This window comes from Fundulus heteroclitus, chromosome 18 (genome assembly GCF_011125445.2).
Source record: "Fundulus heteroclitus isolate FHET01 chromosome 18, MU-UCD_Fhet_4.1, whole genome shotgun sequence".
NCBI classification, from domain to species: domain Eukaryota; kingdom Metazoa; phylum Chordata; class Actinopteri; order Cyprinodontiformes; family Fundulidae; genus Fundulus; species Fundulus heteroclitus.
In genome coordinates this window covers 36,436,834-36,449,292 of record NC_046378.1, presented here as the reverse complement: position 1 = coordinate 36,449,292, position 12,459 = coordinate 36,436,834, and the positions used below count along the sequence as shown (strand labels likewise).

Here is a 12,459-nt window from a genome sequence, read left to right as displayed (position 1 = left end):
ATCTGATCACCAACCTTTTTGACTCTGGGAGCGAATTCGTTAGTACTGTGTGATACGAAGGGCTACCTTTGAACCAGAAGAATTAGAGCTCACCTTAACTTTATGCAATATAAACATGTTTTTAATGTTTTCGGCATATTAAATCTATGTAAATACAAGTATGATTAAAAAGGAAGAGCAACTGAATGAAATTACATTTTACATGCAGCTCACTGGAGGGTTGTGCTATTTTTTGAACGGTGACCCTGGCTCAGAAGGTTTGGTTACCTCTGTTGAGTCTGCGCCTTTCTATTTTTTATTTCCACTCAACTTTCCACTAATATGCTTGGATAATAATGGCCAGCTCCTTTTAGCATTTCGGTTGTGTAGATTATAACATCAACATAACATTTATGCATTAAAAGCTCCTTCTCTTTTGGTTTTTACGTAATATTTTTCACTCCATTAGTGAGTTACAGCCGAGGACACAGGGGCCTTAGTGTCAGAGTCTTTAATTCTGTTGAGTCCCGTGTGAAGCTCCGCGGAGTGTGGGAACATTTTCTCACGTTGAGCTGAAAACCCCACGGTAACAAGGCCAACAGACACAAACAAGCAGAGACACAACACGTCCTGAGAGTGGAGTCTGAAGGTCCAGCCGAGGCATCAACATGCCCCCCCGCTCCTCAGGGACGGACGCTGGCCTGCAGAAAGCTGCAGCCCGTCACGCCTCCGGTCTCAGCTGAAGTCATCCTTTAAGAGGATCAGATCTAAATATACACACCACCACCGAGTCCAGGCAGCCTCCCTGATACGTCTTATTTGTAACCGCCTATTTGCTAAGCTATTGCTAATCTATTGGCTCATCCCTGGAGTTTAGCAGCCCTCTGCAACAAACGAAGAAGAAACAGCCAGGGACTGGACTTAAAATGATAAACAAAGCAGCGAAAGTCAAACGGCGTTTCAGAAAAGCCCGGAGTTGTTACTTTCCTCTGTCACCACATGCTTACTCAGTACGAGGGATTGCTGCAAAGTCAATGCAACCAACTGTCCACTTTTGCCACATGTTCACAGTCAGTGCAATCTACCGTCCATTGTTGCCACCTGCTTGGTTAGTAAAAGACATTGCTGCAAGGCCATGCAATCAACTATCCACTGTTGCCACATGCTAACTCAATAACAGAGATTGCTGCAAAATCAAAGCAATAAACCACCTACTGCTGTCAAATGATTGCTCTGCAAAAGGGATTGCTGTAAAGATAATTCAATAAATTTGAGATTGCTGCAAGGTCAGTGTAATTGACCAGCCACTGCTGCCACATACTTGGTCAATAAGAGGGGTTGCTGTAAATATAATCCAATCAACCATCCAATGTTGCCACATGCTTGCTCAGTGAGAGGCATTGCTGTAAAGTCTATGCAATCAACCATCCACTGTTGCTACATGCTTGCTTAAGGATTACTGTAAATATAATTTAATTAAACATCCACTGTTGCCACATGCTTACTCAGTACGAGGGATTGCTGCAAAGTCAATGCAACCAACTGTCCACTTTTGCCACATGTTCACAGTCAGTGCAATCTACCGTCCATTGTTGCCACCTGCTTGGTTAGTAAAAGACATTGCTGCAAGGCCATGCAATCAACTATCCACTGTTGCCACATGCTAACTCAATAACAGAGATTGCTGCAAAATCAAAGCAATAAACCACCTACTGCTGTCAAATGATTGCTCTGCAAAAGGGATTGCTGTAAAGATAATTCAATAAATTTGAGATTGCTGCAAGGTCAGTGTAATTGACCAGCCACTGCTGCCACATACTTGGTCAATAAGAGGGGTTGCTGTAAATATAATCCAATCAACCATCCAATGTTGCCACATGCTTGCTCAGTGAGAGGCATTGCTGTAAAGTCTATGCAATCAACCATCCACTGTTGCTACATGCTTGCTTAAGGATTACTGTAAATATAATTTAATTAAACATCCACTGTTGCCACATGCTTACTCAGTACGAGGGATTGCTGCAAAGTCAAAGCAACCAACCAGCTACAGTTGTCATGATTGTTCTGTAACAGAGATTGCTGTAAAGATAATTCAATGTCACTGCCACATGGTTGTTCAGTAGGGATTGCTGCAAGATCAGTGCACTTAACCAGCCACTGCTGCCACATAAGAGATCGATACGAGGGATTGCTGTAAATTTAATTCAACCAACTATCCAATGTTGCCACATGCTTAAGGATTGCTGTAAATATAATTCAACCACTACATGCCTACTCAGTACGAGGGATTGCTGCAAAGTCAAAGCAACCAACCGGCTACAGTTGTCATATGATTGTTCTGTAAGAGATTGCTGTAAAGATAATTCAATGTCACTGCCACATAGTTGCTCAGTAGGGATTGCTGCAAGATCAGTGCACTTAACCAGCCACTGCTGCCACATAAGAGATCGATACGAGGGATTGCTGTAAATTTAATTCAACCAACCATCCAATGTTGCCACATGCTTGCTCAGTGAGGCATTGCTGTAAAGTCTATGCAATTAACCACCCACTGTTGTTACATGCTTGCTTAAGAAGGATTGCTGTAAATATAATTTAATCAAACATCCACTGTTGCTACATGCTTACTCAGTACGAGGGATTGCTGCAAAGTCAAAGCAACCAACCAGCTACAGTTGTCATGATTGTTCAGATAATTCAATGTCACAGCCACATGGTTGCTCAGTAGGGATTGCTGCAAGATCAGTGCACTTAACCAGCCACTGCTGCCACATAAGAGGTCAATACAAGGGATTGCTGTAAATTTAATTCAACCCAACTATCCAATGTTGCCACATGCTTAAGCATTGCTGTAAATATAATTCAACCAGACATCCACTGTTGCTGAACGCGCACCTGAAGCAGATTAGTGAGGACGAGGTTTCAGGGAAACCACCAGAGTGGGTCATCAGACGCCTTTACGACAAAAATCACCAGACACTTTTAGTTGCTGCACCTTCACATTTATTGAAGGTCCGTAATAAATCGTGAAGCCTGATTTTCCCCTTTATCTGCAGTAGCAGTACCTCAAAGAAGTGGTAAAACGGCAGAGGTGCTGAAGTGGGGCGGGCCGCGCCTGACCAACCGCCAGCCGGGCCCGACAGGAAGCCTTTGAGGTCCAGGATGAATGGCGTCCCTTCCTGGAGCCAGCGCCGCAGGATGGGAGGGGAGCAGGAAGCGGGTCGTCAGGCGGATCTCGGTGGTTCTGATCCAAATCCGGAGAAACACAGAACCGATCGGTGGCTTCACAGGCATCAATGCAAAGGACCAAAGTCAGAGAACTGTTCAATGATCTCTAATTCTATGGAGCCAAATTGGGGTCAAAAGTTTTGTTACCGTGAAATTATTTTTTTTTTTTAGTTGAATTGAAGTTTTGTTTTTCAAATGAAAATTTTTGGCCCCAATTTAGCTCCATATTTTCACTTCAAAACTGAGGCGCATGAAAAAAAAAAAAAAAAAAAAAAAAGAGGACAGCAGTTTGTTTTACTTCCAATGACGTCATCAGAGAAAAGTTTTATTATGATTTTAGGCATTCATACATAAACACGTCAGACGAATCAGCTGAGGTAATAAAAATACAGAAAATAGAGTTTTAACCTTCGGATCACATACAGACTTTATTTAAATACTTACAACCTGGACTAAAGTGTACAGTTAGAAAACTCAACCCCCCTTCCCCCCCCCTCCCCGATGGTGTTAAAGATTCTGCTCAAACTTACAAAGTGAGAAAGAAAATGTGAAAAAAAAAATTTACAAAATAAAGAAAGTAAAAAAACAACAATAAATTCGACAAAAAATGTTGATGGACAATCTCAGCAGCTGCTCTGCCTGCATCCACCGAGGTTTTGATTCAGTCCGACAGCCAAGTCTAATCCCCAGAGCATTAAAAAAAACCCAAAGAAATAAGTTACAATGATTTAACATTTGTACACAAAACCACCGTTAGCCATCCTGGAAGCTGTTTTCTGATCCTTTCCCTCCGTGTGTTTGAGCTCTGAAACGGAGACGAGAGCTTCCCTCCCGCCGCTGCGGAGGAAGATATCTTTCCCTGAACCCAACAAGCTGGAGTCAAACCAGAGCGAATGATGAGCCAAACACAAATAAACACAAAAGCTGGTGTTTTTGTTTTTTTCTTTCTCTTTAGTCAGGAATATTTTCCGTCTTTACAACCAGTAAGAACAAAAATACGGCAGATCAAAGCAAAGGTTTTCGCGGGACCGATCCGATGACGGGAGAACATTTTCAGCTGGACCTCAGACGACACGAGCCGACAGCGCCAAGAAGTATAAAAATAAATACTAAAAAATAATTCAGGCCGGTTATAGATCTATATTTAGATAATTTCGTCTCTTTCTCCAGAAAACGTAAAAAGTGTTTAAATATTTTGCCTCGAAACAGGAAGAGAGAGAGTAAGAGAGAGTGAGAGAGAGAGAGAAAAGAAAATTACTCCAAAGTGAGACACATTTTTGGTGCCGACAGTCGGACTTGTTCCCAGAACATCGACCACAAACAGAGCAGCAGAACCAAAACGTGGGCGTAAAGCTAATATGTTGCTTTCTGAGACAAGAGAAAACATTTTTTTATACATCAATAAGTTTAAAATAGAAATCTAACTTTTCCCGTCCACACAGGGGATCTCAGTCCAGACCCGGTGCCTCGGTGCGGCGGCCGGATGTTCGGGTCCGACCGGCCGGTCTCCACCGGGCCGACCCCTTCAGCGTCCAGTTAAAAACGTGCGGCCCTCCTGATTGGCTCTCCGTTTCCACGGCGTCACTGGCAGAAGGGCGACGCCGTCGGGTCGAAGCCCTTGAACACGTCCTTCAGCGAGGCGTTGTCCAGCTCGGCGGCGGACGGCTCCGCCTGCGCCGGGCTGCTGCCTCCGAACGGGCTGCTGGTGCCGCCGGCTTTGGCCGCCTGTTTGACGACCCCGAACAGGGAGGACACCGGCAGGTTGTGGACCCCCGCGGGCGCCTGGTCGCCGGCGGGAGCGCCCGGGGTTCCGCCGGCGACGGCAGGCGCGGTCTGGGCGGTGGCGTTGGGCGAGGGAGCGGGTTTGGGTCGGGGCCGGTTATAGCTGTTGTACCGGTCGGTGCCTTGCTCTCCGCTCTTCTCCGGCTCCGGCTGGTCCAGAGCAGACTTACGCACAAACAGCGGCTCCTTGGATTTATTGGGCTTATTGGCCGCGGGGTCGCCGGGTTTGGACTCGGCGCTGGCCGCGTTGGGGGAGCTGCTGGAGCCGCTGCCGGTACCGGGGCTCCCCGGTTTGTTAGTCCGTGGGTCATAGAGGCTGATGCTGCTCAGCACGCTGGCGCCCCCTGGTGCTCCTGCGCTCACGCTGCGGCCTGCGCCCCCCGAGGAGAGCAGCCGGGGGTCGTAGGGGGCGATGGTTGGGGGGGAGGGACACGACGGAGGCGCTGGAGCCGCAGCAGGAACCGGAACCGAGGGAGGCGGCTCAGACGGCTGCTTCAGCGCCGATTTCTGCGGCTGCAGGCGGGGGTCGGACGGCGCCTTGCGAACGCGCGGGTCCACGGGCTTCTCTGCCGGGGGGGCGGCCGCGGGGGGAGCTTGGCCGAGCAGCGACAGGGGAGGAGGGGGCGTGGCCACGTGAGGAGGGGAGGAGGTCTGGGACGGGATGGAGTTAACGGTCTTCAGGATACGAGACAGCAGCTCAAAGTCCGGGAGGGAGGAGGAGGAGGAGGACGCCGGGGGGTCCAGGGAGGGAGGGGGCTGCGCGGAGGGGGGCGGCGACGGGCGCAGAGGCGGCGCCCTGCTGAGACGTGGATCCAGGGAGGGCACAGGAGGGATGCCAGGTGGGAGGGGCAGGGGGTCCTGCTTGGGAACGGGCAGCGGCAGCAGGTCCTCGGGGGACCAGGTGACGGTCTTGGAGAAGGCGGGCATGTGCAGCACGATGTCCTTCTTGATGTGGCTGAACTGCTGCAGCTGCGAGCGGGGGTCCCTCAGGGCCATCCCCATCAGCGGGTCCAGGGGGATCGGCACGGGCTTGTCCCGCAGCACCCGCTCCGTCTCCTCCTCCTCTGCCGCTGGAGCGGTGAGCGGCGGGGGCTTGTAGACCATGGCGGGGTCTGGCTTGGCAGCGGGCGAGTGCGAGGCGGACCCCGCGGCGGCGGCGGCGGCTAGCCTGGCTAACCTCGGGTCTGTGGGGGGCCCCAAGGACGGCGGCGGCGTGGGCGGAGCGCCATCAGACGTGTGGAGGGACTCCGCCACGCGGGCCAGGCGGGGGTCTCGGGCCAGGCGGGGGTCTGCCGGGCGAGCGGGAGCCGGAGACGCCTTCTGGAGACGAGAGTCGCCCGGAGCGCCGTCGGGTTTCTGAGGCGCCTGGGTCTGCTGGCGGAGTGTCTTCAAGATGGAGGTGACGCTGCTGCCGCCGTCCTCATCCTCACTGGAGTACCAGTTCCCTGAGTCGCCTGGAAGACGGAAAGGAATCGTGTTAAAAGCTCAGTCAACAAAATAAAAAAAACATTTAGGTTTTATAAAAATACCTTCGATGTTTTTCGTCTTCTCTGCTCCTCCCTCGGCCATCCTGCGAGCTCGCTCCTCCTCCTCCTGCTGCTTCTGCTGGATCCTCATGAAGAGCACGCGCTGAGCAGGAGGCAGAAAGTCCGGCACGGAGAGCCCCCCCTGAGGAGCGGCCGTGGCCCCGTTAGCGGGACCCTCTCTGTTCCCGGGGCCACCTCGGTCCTCCATGCCAGGGAAGCTCTGGAACCGGTCACCTGCGGGGAGACGAAGACGTCAGTTTAGAAGCTGAGGTCCGTCCTCAGGTCCTCGCCGTGTCAGTGAGCCTTCCTCACCCTCCTGCACGCCCTCCATCCCTTCCTGCTGGTCGTAGAACTCGTTGTAGAAGTTTCCTCCGCCCTGGGGAGGTCCTGCCCCTCCGTGAGGAGGACCGTCTCCGCATCCAAACCCCCCCATCATGGGGGCTCCGCCGGGCCCCATGTTCTGCGACTCCGGGGACATCATGCCGGCAGGCCCTGGGAAGCGGGGCGGAGCGGCCCCCGGGGGGCCCTGGGGTCCGGGAGGTGCAGTCTGAGCCTGACCGCTACTGGGGGCCTGACTTCTGAGACAAAGGGGGAAAGTGGGATTCCACAAAAATTAAAAATAAGACATGATTCTGTTTGTTTTGAATCGTTCAGTGGTAAAGAACAAAAGCAGCTGTTGTGTCTGACTGAATGTTTCTGTAATAAATTTCTGGTTTTAAATGTCGAGACCAGAGACTAAACTGGACTCCTGGTAGCAGCTATGGATGGACGATATAGAAAATAAGCAGATTGATATATAGAAATCATATTGATCGATATTCATAATTATCAACAAATTCAAAACGCATATTTTAAGTGCAGCCCTGGGCATTTAGTGATGTTTATTCAACCAACTTTTACTAAAACTACAAGTTTTTTAAAAAGAAAAAAGAACTCTTTGAAGGGGGCGGAGCTTGGTCCCCAGGGCCTGCGCTGTGATTGGTTGGTAGGATGTAATGATGTAATATTAACCTACATGAGCATTTTGGACAGAGGTGGAAGATATAATTGAAAAAAATTATCTTAAAGCAAGTTTCACTGGATCCTAAATTGTTCCTGTTAGCTTTATATGCCGGGGGAACATAACTTCAGTAAATCAGAACGTACTTCTATAGATATAAGCTTGTTAGTTGCAAAAAGATTTGTTGCTAGCGCCACGCAGTGGTAAAAACAGATGTTGTCTAATTTGCCGCTAAAAAGAATAACATATATTAGGAAATCCAAACGGTATCTTTTCGAGAGGATTTAGGGACCTTTCATTAATTTTATTAAGGACTTAGACTCGACAGAGGGTTTGTTTGAGTTCTGATTTACCGGAACCTGCGGTGTGCCATGTTAAATAGATGTGTACATTCATATCTGACCAATTTGTAATCTGCTTGAATACCCCCGTTTTTGAGAAGCTGTGTGTGTTTTTCTTTTTTGTTTTACCTTTTATTTCTTTTTTTTTTATTTCTCCGAGTTGAGTAAAAATAATTACTGTCATGTAATAACTACAAAGAGAACTTGTTCAGATAATTACATGTTTGTATTTCCAAAATGAAAAATCTCAATACAAAATATATTGGTAAAAAAAAAATTAACCTACATGGCTAGAATGCAAAAGGAAGGAAATCTGTTATTTTATTGAACTTTTTATTGACCCTTTTTCTCTCATTGATATACGTCTATCCATCCATAAATATCATTATTGAAATTATCGCCCCATTACCGGCTGTTTGTCCCATTTAGCTCTCAGCAGTTATTAGGTTGCTCTAACAAACACGCGCTCTCCTTCACAATCGAAGCATTTTCCGTCGTTTCCACCCATTAACACTGAGGCTGCATCGCCTGCAGCAGCTTCCTGTCTGCCTGGGTCATGTGACCCGATCTGCTTCCTGAGAGTCCGTGTTTGAGCGTCCCAGAGATCAGAGCATGACGCGGTAAATTTTAGCACGTCCAAAACACAGAGCTACATTTATAATAAAGACTAACATGTTTATTTTTTTTTGTTTACCTGAACGGCACTGAAACGTGTCACTGGTCAAAAGATCAATGAGAGAACGCGCTAACGTTAGCTTAGCGTGTCAGCAATCTGAAGACATGATTAATGCCTGAAAAGCTTTATTCCTAAAATTAGAAAAAGTCCAAACGTTGTTTATAGAAACTAAGACTTATATTCATGTGTTGTTTTTTTCTAAAAACATTTTGGCTGTGTTTTAGCAGCTTTAAAGCCACGGAAGACAAATGCAATCAAAGATGGGGTATGAGAAATTTCTAAAGCGATTTTTAAACACGTGGGAAACATTCAAACTGTTTTAATCCACATCAGACGACTGGCTTCTCTGTTCCTGCTAAATAAAGATAAACAAAGAGGCGGGATTTCCTCCTGCAGCTTTTCTGATCTCCTACCTGACGGCCAGTTTCTGAGCCAGTTGTCCCGTCGGCTGAACTTTGATCTCAAACAGCGAAGGGATCTTCTTCCCCGCCGAGGCGCCGGCTCCGCCACCAGCAGGCGGGGGGACCATGTGGGGAGGAGGGCAGCTGGGGTTTGGGGGTGGTCCTCCTTGGAAGGGGCTTCCATCAGGACTGTGGACTGGACCGGGAGGGGGGTTGGGCCCGGGGACAGGAGGAGGACCTGGTGGACATTTGCCTGAGAGAGGAACCTGACTGGGTCCAGGAGGACCCCCGAAGTCGCCACCCACAGGCCCACCGAAGTCCACGGGCCCCATGTTGGGGTCCATGGACACGGGGCGAGGAGGAGTGGGGAGGAGCCCGACTCCAGGAGGGGGTTTAGGAAGAGGGTTGATCCCCTGCTTCTTCAGCTCCTCCACCTCCTTTTCATCCTCGGCTCCGGCCTCGGCGTCTTCAGCGAGCATCTGCAGGACGGCGGAAACACATTAGACCCAAAGCTGAGCACGTCTGACGCTTTCTGCATAAATCCCTCAGAGAAGGAGCGCTAAACAACATTTTCAGTAGGGCTGAACAATTAATCGCATTTTCAATATAATCGCGATTTAAAAAAACGCAATTTCCAAATCGCAGAGTCTGCAATTTTTGGCTATGTAACAATTAGGGAATTAGACGCGTCCATTAGGTGTTGGTAAAATGTTTAAAGTAGGTTTGCCTCCACATGGAAGGGAAGTCAGTTGCAGCAGTGAGATAATCTTATTGTATTTATATAATCGTACATAGCATTAAGTTCTGGTCAATCAGTTTAATACATAGACTTGCTTGTTGGTTGGACTTTATGTTCAACAAGGATTGATGTCCAAATCTACTAAAAGCTGTTCTCTTGAACAATATTCTGATTAATAGAAACATTAAAAGTTCTGGTTTTGAATAATCATTGTTTACAAGCGTCTTTATTTAGAGGTCATTTTTGTTGCTTGTGGTTAATGCGGTGAAAAGTCAAAATTGCAATTTTGGTTGAAATATATCATAGGCAGAACGCAATAATTTCTGCTCTGAGTTTAGATGCTGTGGGTGTTTTAGCAACTAATCTGCACAGCGATGAAACAAAATGTTTTGTTGTTTGTATATGTTTTAAAACACATTATAAATTAAACTGGAATAAAAAATCGCATTAAATCACAATATTAAGAAAAAAAAAATCGCAATTAGATTATTTTCCAAAATTATTCAGCCCTAATTTTCATGAGACGTAACCCGGCCTGCGCCCCCCCCCCCCCCCACCTTGTTGAGCAGCTCCTGGGTGTCGTCGTTGAGGGCCTCGTGGGAGAACATGCACTCGTCTCCGTTCACGCAGTTTCCTGTGGTGTGGAACAGCTTGCAGGGGAATTCACGTGAAGAGGGGAGTCAAGGAGAACAGACAAGCCAGCAGAAGCCGGGGATGGGAGGAGGGGGGGGGGGGGGTATCAGACATTTGAGAGAGAGAGAGACGCTGGAAACGTTCAGCGAAGGATATCATGCATGTAGGGACAGTGGTCGCCGCGGGCGCAGAACCCGGTGATGTAAAATTTACACAGCTCCTTCTTCTTCGGCAGCTCGATGTCGTGGCTGAAGTTGCAGTGGTCCCCCTGGTGGTAGAGAACGGTAAACACGGTTAGGTCTCCTGTGCCGTCGGTGGCGCGTTTCCAGACAATTAAAGCAGTGAGTCTGTCTGTAACAGAGAGGCTCGGTGGGTCTTACCCAGGTGCATCGCCCCTCGATGTAGTACTTGCACAGAGCTTTTCCTTTCTTGTCCTGGTGCTTGTCGTGGTGATGTCGCCTCCCTGCTCCTGGACCTTCACCTCCGTCCTGATTTGCACAACCGACAGAAACCCGTTAGCAGCGACCGACTTCAAACAGGTCAACGTTGACGTCAGTGTTTATGTGTTATGGGACCCGGCGGCGGCTCTTACAAAGCGTACCCCGTTGTCCATGTCGCCGTTGTTGTCGTCGTCGTTCCCCATGTCGCCTCTTCCTCGCCCTCGGCTTCGGCCTTTCCCTCCTCGCATCATGCCTCGCCCGCCTTTGCCCCGGCCTCGACCGCGGCCGCCTTTCATTCCTGGACAAGACGCGAGCGAAAAGGAGGCGACGTCGCATCAGAACACCGCTTACATCTTCGATTTACAAGGCGGTAGAATAATAAAAGCAGCACAAACCTCGGCCTCGGTCTTTAGACCTTTTGTAATGGCTGAGCTCTTTGGAGTAGTCGTCGTAGTCGTCGTCCCCCATGTTGTCGTAGTCTTCCTCTCCATACTGTAAGGAGAAAGAATCCGATCATTTGTTAAACTTTGGACCACAATTACATTTAAACGTCCTCCTTTAGTCTCATTACAACACCAAACACCAATGTATTGGGTTTGCGTAACATAATGACGGCGGGTTTTCAAAATCTTTTACACATCTGTGGGTATAAATCAGTCAATTAAGCTTTATTTACACACCCAGAGCGACCAAAGCGTTGTACAGGTCCATAGAATAAAAGAGATAAAGCAATAAACTATTACATGCACTGTAAATCTAACAGAATAAGAGTAACTAGAAAAATTTCTGAAGAAATTTAGCAAGGCGCCTGCCACTTGGTGCGTACCGTACCGTCAGAAATAGCAACAGGAAGTAACACTGCGAATTTCAGGTTCCTACGGTCTTCACAGCCCTCGCAGCGGCCGTTGAAAGGTGCCATGTTAAGTCAATGGACCTCCTAGGAGCCTCTTGCTAGCAGCGTTGTCATGGAGACTCACTGACAGCTACAGCCCTCTCTGTCTGTAAAGGTTGAAGAACTCTGGCTAAGCAGCTGTTGGTAGGACCTTCCTAAAGCTATTTCCGGTTAGCAACATGCTAACGCTTATCCGCAAGCATGGCTGTGTTCAGTATCACCGGGTGATATTACTCTGTTAGTTTGGTTGAAATCCTGTACTGAGAAGTGCCTAAAAAGGGAGAAAATCCTAAAATTCACCAAATCTGTCAAGCAGAAGTTTGTACAGGCTTCCTAGAGCTACTTCCGGTTAGCAACATGCTAACCGTTAGCCGCTAGCATGGTTGTGTTTGGTATCACTGGGTGAGTGTACTCTGTTAGTTTGGTCCAAATCCTGTACTGGGATGAGCCTCAAATAGGGAGAAAAAACGTTGTTTGTCACGTTGCCATGGTAACTCAAAATGGCGGGTGGTACAAAAAATACTTCATGGGATCAGCACACATGTTTTAATATACACACTGTGGGGATTATAATACAAAACCCTTAGTCTCCCAAGCCGGGAATCGATCCCACGACTTCTTACATGCAAAGCCTGCACTCTCCCTCTGAGCTATACTGTAGCTCCATATATGGGCGTGCATTATTGGGACCATAAGGGGTTTGGTCTCCCATTGAAAAGCATTGGATGTTTGACACCTCGTAGCTTGGAGATGCTTTATGCCACGTAGCCCAAATTTCTTGTGGAGCTTTCTCTCTAAAGTAAGAACAGACTCTGTGAAGCA

At 48.2% G+C, this 12,459-nt stretch overlaps 1 protein-coding gene across 3 annotated transcripts in view; it reads right to left on the bottom strand.

Moving 5' to 3' along the window:
- Window positions 1-3,495: 3,495 nt before the first annotated feature.
- Window positions 3,496-12,459, bottom strand: part of zc3h4 (zinc finger CCCH-type containing 4) — a 32,512-nt gene continuing 23,548 nt past the window's right edge. The window contains exons 6-14 of one of the 3 annotated variants that reach the window (XM_036149489.1): window positions 11,141-11,237; window positions 10,898-11,043; window positions 10,686-10,793; window positions 10,462-10,573; window positions 10,230-10,339; window positions 8,946-9,412; window positions 6,828-7,093; window positions 6,519-6,749; window positions 3,496-6,443 (exon numbers count right to left, since the gene is read on the bottom strand). In XM_036149489.1, the coding sequence (XP_036005382.1) occupies window positions 4,789-6,443; window positions 6,519-6,749; window positions 6,828-7,093; window positions 8,946-9,412; window positions 10,230-10,339; window positions 10,462-10,573; window positions 10,686-10,793; window positions 10,898-11,043; window positions 11,141-11,237 (3,192 nt within the window). In that variant the 3' untranslated portion in view covers window positions 3,496-4,788. The remainder of the gene's footprint in view (window positions 6,444-6,518; window positions 6,750-6,827; window positions 7,094-8,945; window positions 9,413-10,229; window positions 10,340-10,461; window positions 10,574-10,685; window positions 10,794-10,897; window positions 11,044-11,140; window positions 11,238-12,459) is intronic. The other 2 variants (XM_036149490.1, XM_036149492.1) reach the window with 2 other exon arrangements.